The sequence below is a fragment of the Echinops telfairi genome, unplaced genomic scaffold (genome assembly GCF_000313985.2).
Source record: "Echinops telfairi isolate 266 unplaced genomic scaffold, ASM31398v2 ScPeMD7_1;HRSCAF=3_0, whole genome shotgun sequence".
Classification (NCBI taxonomy): domain Eukaryota; kingdom Metazoa; phylum Chordata; class Mammalia; order Afrosoricida; family Tenrecidae; genus Echinops; species Echinops telfairi.
This window is the reverse complement of record NW_022103896.1, coordinates 52,921,086-52,931,939: the sequence shown is the minus strand read 5'-3', so window position 1 is coordinate 52,931,939 and position 10,854 is coordinate 52,921,086. Positions and strand designations below refer to the sequence as shown.

The window sequence follows — 10,854 nt, the reverse complement described above, 5'->3', positions numbered from 1 at the left end:
GTACAATTGCTGCCACAATCAGTTTGGAAACATTCTTTCCTTGCTGAGCTCCTTGACGTTAGCTCCCTGTAGTCTTAACGGCAACAGGTGGCGAGGCTTCCTTTGGTTTTCCTTTCCCTTCCTGCACCTCTGGTTGGTTCGAACCACCAACCTATCACTGAGCTGCTGAGTGCAAACCACTTGTGCCAGCCAAGGACTTCAATATAGACTACTTGTACCTCAATCATTGAACCAAAAAGAGTTTAAGCTTATATAAAAACCCCAGGCTACTCCTTGTGTATACAATTGAGCCAAGGACATCAAGACCCGTCACATAGAGGATGAACAATGGGCAACTACCCAGACCGTGATCTTGGATCTTGCTTTTGGGAAAACTCAAACTAAGAACATCTTAAAGTAAAAATTCTCTCGTAACACCCTTTCCCCATCGTACTTTGAGGTACGATGCTTACCAGTTTGGGGGCTGCCTTCTGGTGAGGATACATCTCCCTCTACCAGCTTTCTCTTGTAGAGGGCTGTTCTTTGATGCATTCTTTTCACCACATTGTGTAGCTGAGCGTCAGCATAGTCACTTATAACTGGAGCTCTGGGTGGGAATGGGTACAGAGAAGGGTTTATGAGGAGTTGCCTAAGGGAAAAGGATTTGGTTGTTCACTTACATTATAGACCCACAGCTTTTAATTGCCCTTAAATGTCATTCGATAGAACAATCCACTATTTCTGATGGAAATAGTGCTCGTGAAAGATAGATGTGACATTGAAAAATACTTGATCATATAGGATCGTGGTCTGTATCCTGCTATCAAAGTGCATTACTGGAAGAAAAAAAACACACAACTATAGTTGATATGGTAGCCAGAAATCGAATGGCCCCCAAGACATCTTGTACACACCCTGCATAATCCTGGGGACTGGGAATGGGATGGATTTTACTCTCACATTGTCGTTGTAAGCTATTGTTGAGTTTCCCATATTCATCACGAGTCGATACACAACAGGATGTAATGCTGCCCAGTTCTGTGCTAGCCCTAGGATCAGCTGGGGATTGGACTGTAATGAGCTACAGTTTTTACTGGCTGAAATTTAAAGTAGATTTTCCCCATTTTTCTTTCTAGTCTGTCTTAGTGTGGAAGCTTTGCTGAAATCTGTTCAGTATCATAACACTCAAGCTTTTACTGACGGGCAGGTGGTGGTTGTGCAGGAGCCAAGTCTGGATCTTGAACAGGAAAGGCAAGCATTCTACCACTGCCCTGTCTCTCCATAATGTGTTTTGTTAGAGGGCACACTTGACTGCCAGAAAAGGAGCTTTTCCAGGTGTGTCTGATCTAATCCAGGAAGCCTGTTAAAAGCAGAAAGTGGCTCCAGTTGATGACGAAGGATCTAAACCAGAGATTTGAGGCACAAAGGGATTTCACTCTCGATCTGTTCTCCACCGCCAACTCCAAAGAAGGAGGCGACCATGTGTCAAGAGCCACGCGAAGCCCCAGGAATGGAGAGTGGTCAGTCAGCAGAGTAACTAGATGCTCAGCCTGCAAGGACAGAAACGGAATTCTGCCAGTCATCTGAATGAATTTGGAAGCAATTTCTTCCCCAGAGCTTCTAGAGCAGTTTGGTTGACACCTTGATTTTAGCCTTGTGAAACCTCAGAGAGCTCAGGTTAGCTCAGACATCTAGAAAATTATGAGATAATGAGCATTTTTCTTGACCTGTTACATTTGTGATCATTTATTGCAGAGAAATAGAATATCTGCAACTTGTGTGTTTTAATGGACTTTCCTTTTAGAAACCTTAAAAACAGACTTGTGCACAGTACAGAGTTAACCCTGGCGTACTTCCTAGAATTCCAGCTTCTTCCCAGCTTCGCCTCACAACTCCCATGCTCTGCCTTCCCTCCAAGGCTGGACACAGTGTGCACAGACCCAGGTGGCCTCTATTCCTCATATTTCCTCACAGTCAGAGTTGCCCTTTCCTTCTCACTTCCAATTGGAGTCTTGAAGTATACATTGGAATTGGGTCAACTGGCGATCCCATTGAAGGGAAACCCTAGGATGCAGGTAACACACATGAACATAACACATCTATCCTTGTTTACAGATTCCCAGACCATTGTGGTCTTTCTCTCTTCCCCTCTTAGAAGTATTATTTACTTTGTATTCCACTGCAAGCTAAGGGGAGTGAATGTGGAGTATTAAGCAAAGGAAGGGGATGAGCATGAAGTGTGTGTTCCAGAGAAGTTTCAGGGTGGTAGATGGGTTGAAGATGTGTCTATAAAACACGGGGATGAGGCAAGATGTTTTTCTCACAGGCTCAGTTTGGGCCGATGAAATAAATAGAGTGGAATTAAAGCAGGATTTTGAAGGCAGAACTCACTTAAGTTGAGTCCCTTTCTGCAGTTTTTGGATAAATGCAAATAAAGAATCAAAAGAATAATTCCTACATTCATGAAGATGACATTAATAGAAATAGAAATTCAGAAAGCATGTATTTCTATCTGGAAGTACATGGAAAAAGATGAGACTTTTTGTATATTCAATTCGAGGTGTTTATAGGACCTTTGGGAAAATATTCTGTTTGTGATACTCAGGAGACATTCTGAAATATAGGTTTTCTGCTAAGATCTTGTCAGTCTTCAAGGTAGATGGAATCTTTGAAGCCACGTGTGTGGATGCAATCATCATAGACTGAAATTTTCAAGGTGAAGATCTATGTCTTATCTTTATGGTCAACCGAGTCTTGGACAAGGCATCTTTCTAATAAATGCTTGCTGAATAAACAAACCACTAGTTCTAACCTTTTCTTTGACCTTATTTGATGTGCCTCAATGCTCTTTAAAGCAAATCTATAGGAAGTGAGGTTGAGGGTTTTTGGATCATTAACTGTAAGGTCAGGATATTCATATTGTCAAAATGGGTGAATAAATCCCTCAGGACATATTTCTTATTTTCTTAAATGTCTATAAGCCCTAATTGACATTATGATCGCCACTTTATAATACCAATTTTTACTGTGCAAACCTACCTCTTGGTCAAAATGCTGGTAATCCTAGTAGAGAGCATATAAGCATTCCAAATACATACATAATTCACATCTGTATGTATTTCACTTACCATAACATTTTATTTTATATTAGCTAGCTCCTAATATGCTACTTTGCTTCATCTTTATTTCCTCCCCACTTCTTTTTGAGAGAAATCCTTGCTCTTTTTCCAGCTTAAACACACTTATGGTATAAATGCATTTTTTTCTGTAGATAATTTGGTGAATAACAGAAGAAGACAAATTGAGTTGAATAAATATTTATTTCATGAACTAGGCACAGAAAAATATGAGTGGAAGAAAACAATAAATGTCTCTTAAATAATATTCATTTGATCTATATTTGATGTTTCTAGGTTTCATTACCAATTGTATAACTTTAAAGAATTGTAAAGTTGTCAAGGATTTCATCTTACTTGGATCCACAATCAACACACAAACGATCAACAACCAAGTAGTATATTATGTAGTACATTTGGGACATCTGCTGCAAAAGACCTCTGCACATTGTTAGCAAGCAAAGATGTCACTTTGGGGACTGAGGTGTGCTTGGCTCAAGTCTTAGAATTTTCTCTAGCCTCATATGCATGCTAAAGGAGGACAGCAAACAAGAAAGACGGAAGATTTGAGCTTGACATTGCCTTGATGATCCTCTAAGAAAGGTCGACTCCACCCTGCACTATATGGTTCATCGTGCATGTTCAACAGTTTCTTTTCAACCCTTGGTGACCCAGGCCCCATACTATAGGCTACCTGGACTTTAGAGATGCTGTGCTCTTGAAGTAAACAGCATACTACATAGGCCACATCAAAAAGTTATGAGCCATAAAACCTACTTAGTGAACCGACTTTACTTTAAAAACATCTGTTGTAGGTGACTGGATCCTGCTTAAGAAAACAATGAGTGTTACACATGTGACAATAACACTCCTTCACTGCAGCAGAACTATAGCTATAAAACTAAGTCATGTCTTTGAAAACTAAGACAATAAAATAAGCAAACAATTACAAGGTATCAAATATGTCAAGGTGATTAAAGGAACTAATAGACTTCTCTGGACTTAAAGCTTTAATGATCTAGGGCAGTGGTTCTCAACCTGTGGGTCGTGACCCCTTTGGGGGGTTGAACAACCTTTTCACAAGTGTCGCCCGATTCATAACAGTAGCAAAATTACAGTTATGAAGTAGCAACAAAAATAATTTGATGGTTGGGGGTCACCACCACATGAGGAAGTGTATGAAAGGGTCGCGACCTTAGGGAGATTTAGAACCACTGGTCTAGGGAAAGAAGAAGAACGCGGCTGAATTAAGGTTGTGGAATTGAATGTCATTGGACTTTGGATCTAACCTCTTGCTTTTGAGGTTGCCCAATACTCACTAACCCAAGACTGGCACATATTTGACACCTTGTAATTGTTTATTTTATTGTCTTAGTTTTCAAAGACATGACTTAGTTTTATAGCTATAGTTCTGCCGCAGTGAAGGAGTGTTATTGTCACATGTGTAACACTCATTGTTTTCTTAAGCAGGATCCAGTCACTTAAATTTTCACATGTATAAGTGAACATTCACGTATTTAATCTAAAAATCTTTTCCATATATCAATATTCCTTCTATATGAACAGTTTTCTAAATTTCATACTAGTGGCTAATTTAATGACATTACTAGAATTACTAAAGGCACCGTGGATGTCACATATATTGTCACTCAAAGAGCTGATAATGCTGCCACTAAAATGGAACACACACACACATGTCTTAGATATATGAATGGAATTTGATCTCACACTTAACCTTAAGCCCTAACCTATGGACAATCTTATGACGTGGTCCCATTCACTATTTACCTTCAAGAAGGGACCACTGAAGATATGAGTGCTGTAGCAAAGTGGGGTAAAGAAATCAGACGGTGCCCAACTATCAGGAAAATAGCTTTGAGAATCTTTTTTAAGCAGCAGATGTCTTATAATAAGCAGCCATCTAAGTGAGGTGTGAGCTAAACTCACATGGAAGAAGCACATCAGCCTGGGTGATCCACAGATTGTAAATAACAAAATATCATGGGACTTTTCATGGGAGAGAAATGAATTAGAACTTAAATTCTGAGCACCCAGTTTACAGAGGCACTGGTAGACCAAAGTGGATGTCAGAAGAAACTCTGAACTTTTCTCTTAAGAGTAGAGTAGCTAAGTCACATGGAAGAAAGAATGAAATAAAAAAGCTGAACAGAATACTTCAAAGGGCAGCTTAAGAAGAAAAAGTAAAGTATTATAATGAAATGTGCAAAGACCTAGAGTTAGAAAACTAAAAAGAACATGCGCAGTGTATCTTAAACTGAAAGAGCTAAAGGAAAATTGAAGCCTCAAGTTGCTACATTGAAAGATTCTATGGGCAAAGTATTGAATGATGATGGAAACAAAACACGGAGTCACTGTACCAAAAACAACTAGTTGGTATTCAACCATTTCATAAGGTAGCATATGGGCAAGAACAAATAGTACAAAAGAAAGGAGTCCAAGCTTCACTGAGAGCATTAGTCCAAAACAAGACTCCAGGCCTTGATGGAATACAAATTGAAATGTTTCAACAAGCTGATGGAGCCCTGGAAGCACTCACTCATCTATGTCAAGAAATTTGTAAGACACCTACTTGGCCAACTGATTGGAAGAGATCTATATTTGTACTCACTCCAAAGAGAGGTGACCCAATTGAATGCTCAGATTACAAGTAAAATTTTGTTGAAGATCATACTGCTGCAATAGTTGAAGCAGTAGACCGACAAGTTCAGGCCGGATTCAGCAGATACAGAACAAGGGATATCATTGCTGATGTCAGATGAATCTTAACTGAGAATTGCAGAAAGATGTTTACTTGTGTTTTATTGACTAGGCCAAGGTATGTGACCCTGTAGATCATGACAAACTATGGGTAACCGTAAAAAGAATGAGAATTTAAAGATACTTCATTATGGTTATGAATAATCCGTATATTGAGGAAGAGGCAGTGGCAAGAACAGAGCAAGGGAATATGGCGTGGTTTAAATCAGGAAAAGTGTGTGTCAATGTCATGCCCTTCACTATCCTTATTCAATCTGTTGAGCAAATCACTCAAGAATGGTCCTTAGATGCAAAAATGGCAAGGCGAGGGAAACGAAAAGAGACTGGTGTCATGTATGGATTATTATAAGAGCTGTAAGAGCCCCCAATTAAATGATTTATTTTAAAAAATGGCAAGGCTTCATCTTACATACTTTGGACATATTGTTAGGAGAGACCAGTCCCTAGAGAAAGACAGCATGTTTGGTAAAGTAGAGGGGCTTCAAAATAAGCCTCCACTGAATTCTCTCTGAACCTTGACCAGGGATGGGAAAAGCCTTGCCCCTTGACAGAGTGTATCAGAAAGTGAATTAATGCAGATTGATTAAAATTCAACATTTTATCATTTGTTTCCCCTTTTAACTCATTTTAAAAATTCCTACTTTTTATTATTTCATACTTTCAGATAGAAATTTTTCTGAATTTTATTGGGTTATTATTGTAAGGAGTTTTATGTAAGATTTCTTTATATGAAATTCAGGCAAATCTATAGAAATAGTAGCGAACATAATAGTTTCTAAGGGTTATGATAAGGAAAATTGTGAGGAGAGGGAGGTATCTAATAACAATGAGTACAATCATGAACGTGTTCTACAATTGGTTGTGATGATAACTGCGCAACTCTTTTTAAAAAGTTAATTTCAAAAATTAAATTTTATAGTACATGAATGATATGGTTACGAATTGGGCTGTGATCCATGAGGTCTGCAGTTCAAAACCACCTAGCAGGGTAAAGATGGGCTTTATACTCTCATAAATAGTTACAGTCTCAGAAATTGAAAGGGGCAGGTCTACCTTGTCTTATGATGAGTCGGCATGGATTTGATGGCAATGAGCTAAGTTGAGTTTGAAAACTGTTAAGAAGTAAAAAGTAAAGCATGATAAAAGAGTCGATGCACTTATTAGAATTATGGTGTTGAGGAATATAAAGTACCAAGGACTACCCGAGAATGAACAAGTAGATCTCAGAGACGTCCAACCAGAATGTTAGAGGTGGGGTGGTGAGTCTTCAGATTCCTTTTGGGACATATTTTCAGGAAGACAAGTCCCTGGAGAAGGACATCATACTTGGTAAAGTTGAGAGTAGGTGAAAAAGAGGGGGACTTAACAGAATGTATTGACACTGCGAGCTTCAACAGTGGGTTAACAGCATCGATTGTGAGGGTCATGCAGGCCTGGACAGTGTTTTGATCTGCTGTACATCGGGTCCCTGTGCGCCAGGACAACAATAGTAACACAGAACTGATTCTCACAATTCCTTGATTAAAAAATCAGTAGATAGAAAAAAAATCAGAGTATATGATAAATTTTGATGAACAATTGAACATAGAAAGAAACATTTCATAGATATATTTTCTTGAGATGGATGAGACTTTTTAAAATTGACTTTTTTACCTGTTGAAGAACAATCACAAAACAATAGTGATTTTGATATTCCCAATTATTGATAAACGTATAGAAAATACAGTCACTAAAAATGTAGATAAAAGGATAGAATTATATTATAGTAATACTTCTTATTTCTTTCAATAAATTGGTTATAAACAAAACATCACAACAAACATTTTGTCTTTGCCCGTGGTTCCAAACTGTGCTGCAGGGCAATGCGTCAGTAAGGTTGGGAGGAGGGCGAAGTACACCTTTATTTTGCAGAAGTGGGAGCAGGGCCCTTGTGACAGGAGAAGTAGCGAGGGACAACCTGAAGTTTGCAAGTGTTCACTCACGGAATCAGCTTTAGTAAATGGTACATATGTAAGGTGTGGATCTGGACATTCGTTATTTTACAACTATGTGTTTATTACAAGTTTTGGAACATTTTGTTGTGCACGCACAGGTATACATATTCCCTAGTTGAATGTTGCTGTTTTAGCCAAATACACACAAAGGGATGCCTAATTTTAATGGGGTCCAGGTAGAGTGGATGGGTGGTAGTCAGAGTGGAGGCGATATTTGAGTTGATTGAAACTTGAAGGATAAATGGAATTTAGGTTGATAATGTAAATGTAAAATATGAGAAGCTTTACAGTTTGTGGGAAAACTTCATTATCTTTGATTCTAACTTTTCTTGAACTTTTTGAAACCTCTTTGTATTTAACACAAAGAAAACAGACAAAGAAGAGATATGCTGGTTGATTGCCTTGTGGAAGATCTGAGAGTCTTTGGCTTCCAAAATCACGGCTCAAGCATTTGTTCATAGTTTCCTAAATAATTATGATTTAGAAGGTTGACTGAGGCCATTGGGAACTAGTGCAGAACGTGAAGCAAAATAGCTCGACTGTGAGCTGTTTGTTTCAGAACAATAACAGGGACAAGAAAGAAGACAGGAGGTGAGGAAGATGTTTGGCTTGAAGAAAGGAGTAGGTAGAGTTAGAATTGAGGGGTTAATATAATATCGTGAAATGTTAAATTGAGTCATCGTACTGCATTGCATAGTGTCCTCTCAAAACGCATGCCTACTCAGGACCTCTCAATCCATGACTGGTGTGTTATCAAGAGGCCATGTGGAAACTAGGAGGAGGCACACAGCGAGAAGGCCGCATGACCACAGGGCAGGGATGGAGTGATTTCATCTCCAAGCTAAGGGACTTCAGAGGCTAGGCGACTGCTAAGGAACGGATTCCCCTCGGAGCTTTTAGAAGACATCAACCTTGTCAACATCATGCTATCAGGCTTCTGTCTCTACAACAGTTACAGCAAAAACTTATTTTGCTGTAATTTGTTATAATATCCCCTTGGCAACTGGTACAGTTAGCAAAGTAGATAGTCATGATAGCATATGGGCAACTCAGATGGGAGCAGACACTGTACGTGAGATACAAATGCCTTCCTTTTTCACTGTTACTGAGTGATGTTCACTCATATCAGCCCATGTGAACTGTCCTGTGGGGCTTTCTCAGATGTACTCGACGGAAGCAGGTGCCCGGGTTTTCCCCCTATAGAGTGGGTTCAAACCAGCAATCTTTTAATTAGCAGCTTAGTGTTAAGTGATTGCTCCATGTAGGCACCTCACATTTATTTCAGTATGTGTTAAACTTGAGATGGGAATGAAAAATGGAGGTAAAATGCACAGCAGGCAGCTTAGCAATTAGGTGTCGAGGTCAGAAGAACGGACTGAGCTGAAGATGCACAACCAGGAAACATCTGTCGGGAAGTGATGGTGGGAATTATACCGTGTCTGAGATTGCTGGGTAGTGTTTGCATAGGACAAGAAAAAGACCGGTAGGTCTCAACTTTGGAATTTGCTGACATTTACGTAGGAGAATAAGAAAAGGAATTGGGAAGTAGCAATTAGGGAGATAGCTGTAACGGAGAAAAATATCACACAATTCAGGGAAGGTAGGAGTTTGAAAAAGCAGGTCACTGGTATCTCTTGCTGAACATAAAGGGAGGAGGATGGGAACCAGAGAGGACTTTCATGTCAGTAAGTTGAGTTTCATCGATAATCTTTAAGAAAATTGGGTAGGGAAATATGGGATGTTAACAAATTTTATCATTTATCCTTCAATTTGTCTGAAGTATTTTGTGAAAGAAAAGTACATTTTCCTTCTTCAAATAATATTTTGGATTTTCATTGTTTCTCAAGCTCATTTCCTTTATAAAATAGTCTTGAATAAACTTTGATTTTGTAACCTACTTGTTAGATTCCACAAAAAATTTCCTGACATAATTTATCTTTCCAAATTACAGTCTAAGTCTATGAAAATCTGATATTTCTATCTTGTTGAGTATAGATAAGAATTAGGCAAACGACATAATATTTTGATTTTTCAAGGGCTTGGAAAACAGGGATTTTTAAAACATTTTCATGGCTAAAGATTAATGATTAATGATAAATTTAGACAGCTGCCCTCAAAAGTAACATTTGAACCCAATGGACAGTCTACTCTGTCCTACAGGGTTGCTAAAAGCCAGAGTTTTACCTGAGGGCAATGAGTTTGGCTTTATTCTTTTTGTAGATATTTATAACTCAACCATGTCTCACATCACTCCGTTCTCACATTCACTCCCAAATGCTGTAAAGAGGTTGAGTTCCACATCACATTCCACTTGTGCATATGGTATTGTTTGTACACATTAGTTTGTACATATGGATAGGATGATGCGCACAAACCTAACCTGCATTGTTTTTGATCTTTATATGACATGCTACAATGTGATCATGACTCAAAAACTTGTTTTTGCGTAACCCCCGTGTCAGCACAGTAGACTCTAGTAGATCTTTTTTGCTATTAATCTACATGTTTATTTCTGTTGTTAATGGAACATATTCAAGTGGCCAGTATATTTGGTTGGCATAGTCAGCTATTTTTAAAAAATCATTTTATTGGGGCTCGTACAACTCTTATCACAATCCATACATACATCCATTGTGTCAAGCACATTCATACATTTGTTGCCATCATCATTTTCAAAACATTTGCTTTTTAATTGAGCCCTTGGTATCTGCTTCTCATTTTTTCATCTCCCTCCCCACTGGCCCCTCCCCACTCCCTCATGAACCCTTGATAATTTGTTATTATTATTTTGCCATATCTTGCACTGTCTGATGTCTCCCTTCACCCACTTTTCTGTTGTCCGTCCACCAGGGAGGAGGTTATATGTAGATCCTTGTAATCAGTTCCCCCTTTCTACCCCACCTTCCCTCCACCTAGTATCACCACTCTCACTACTGGTCACATACATCTGTCCTGGATTCCCTGTGTTTCCAGTTCCTATCTGTACC

The 10,854-nt window shown here is 38.9% G+C and overlaps 2 protein-coding genes across 2 annotated transcripts in view; both read right to left on the bottom strand.

The window, feature by feature from the left end:
* CNGB3 (cyclic nucleotide gated channel subunit beta 3) overlaps window positions 1-1,238 on the bottom strand; it is a 104,573-nt gene extending 103,335 nt beyond the window's left edge. The window contains exons 1-2 of the mRNA XM_004697726.1: window positions 1,177-1,238; window positions 453-628 (exon numbers count right to left, since the gene is read on the bottom strand). Of these exons, the coding sequence (XP_004697783.1) occupies window positions 453-628; window positions 1,177-1,238 (238 nt within the window). The remainder of the gene's footprint in view (window positions 1-452; window positions 629-1,176) is intronic.
* Window positions 1,239-1,325: 87 nt separating this feature from the next.
* Window positions 1,326-10,854, bottom strand: part of LOC101661135 (40S ribosomal protein S12-like) — a 27,612-nt gene continuing 18,083 nt past the window's right edge. Inside the window, exon 2 of the mRNA XM_045288728.1 lies at window positions 1,326-1,529. Coding sequence (XP_045144663.1) covers window positions 1,326-1,529 — 204 coding nt within the window. The remainder of the gene's footprint in view (window positions 1,530-10,854) is intronic.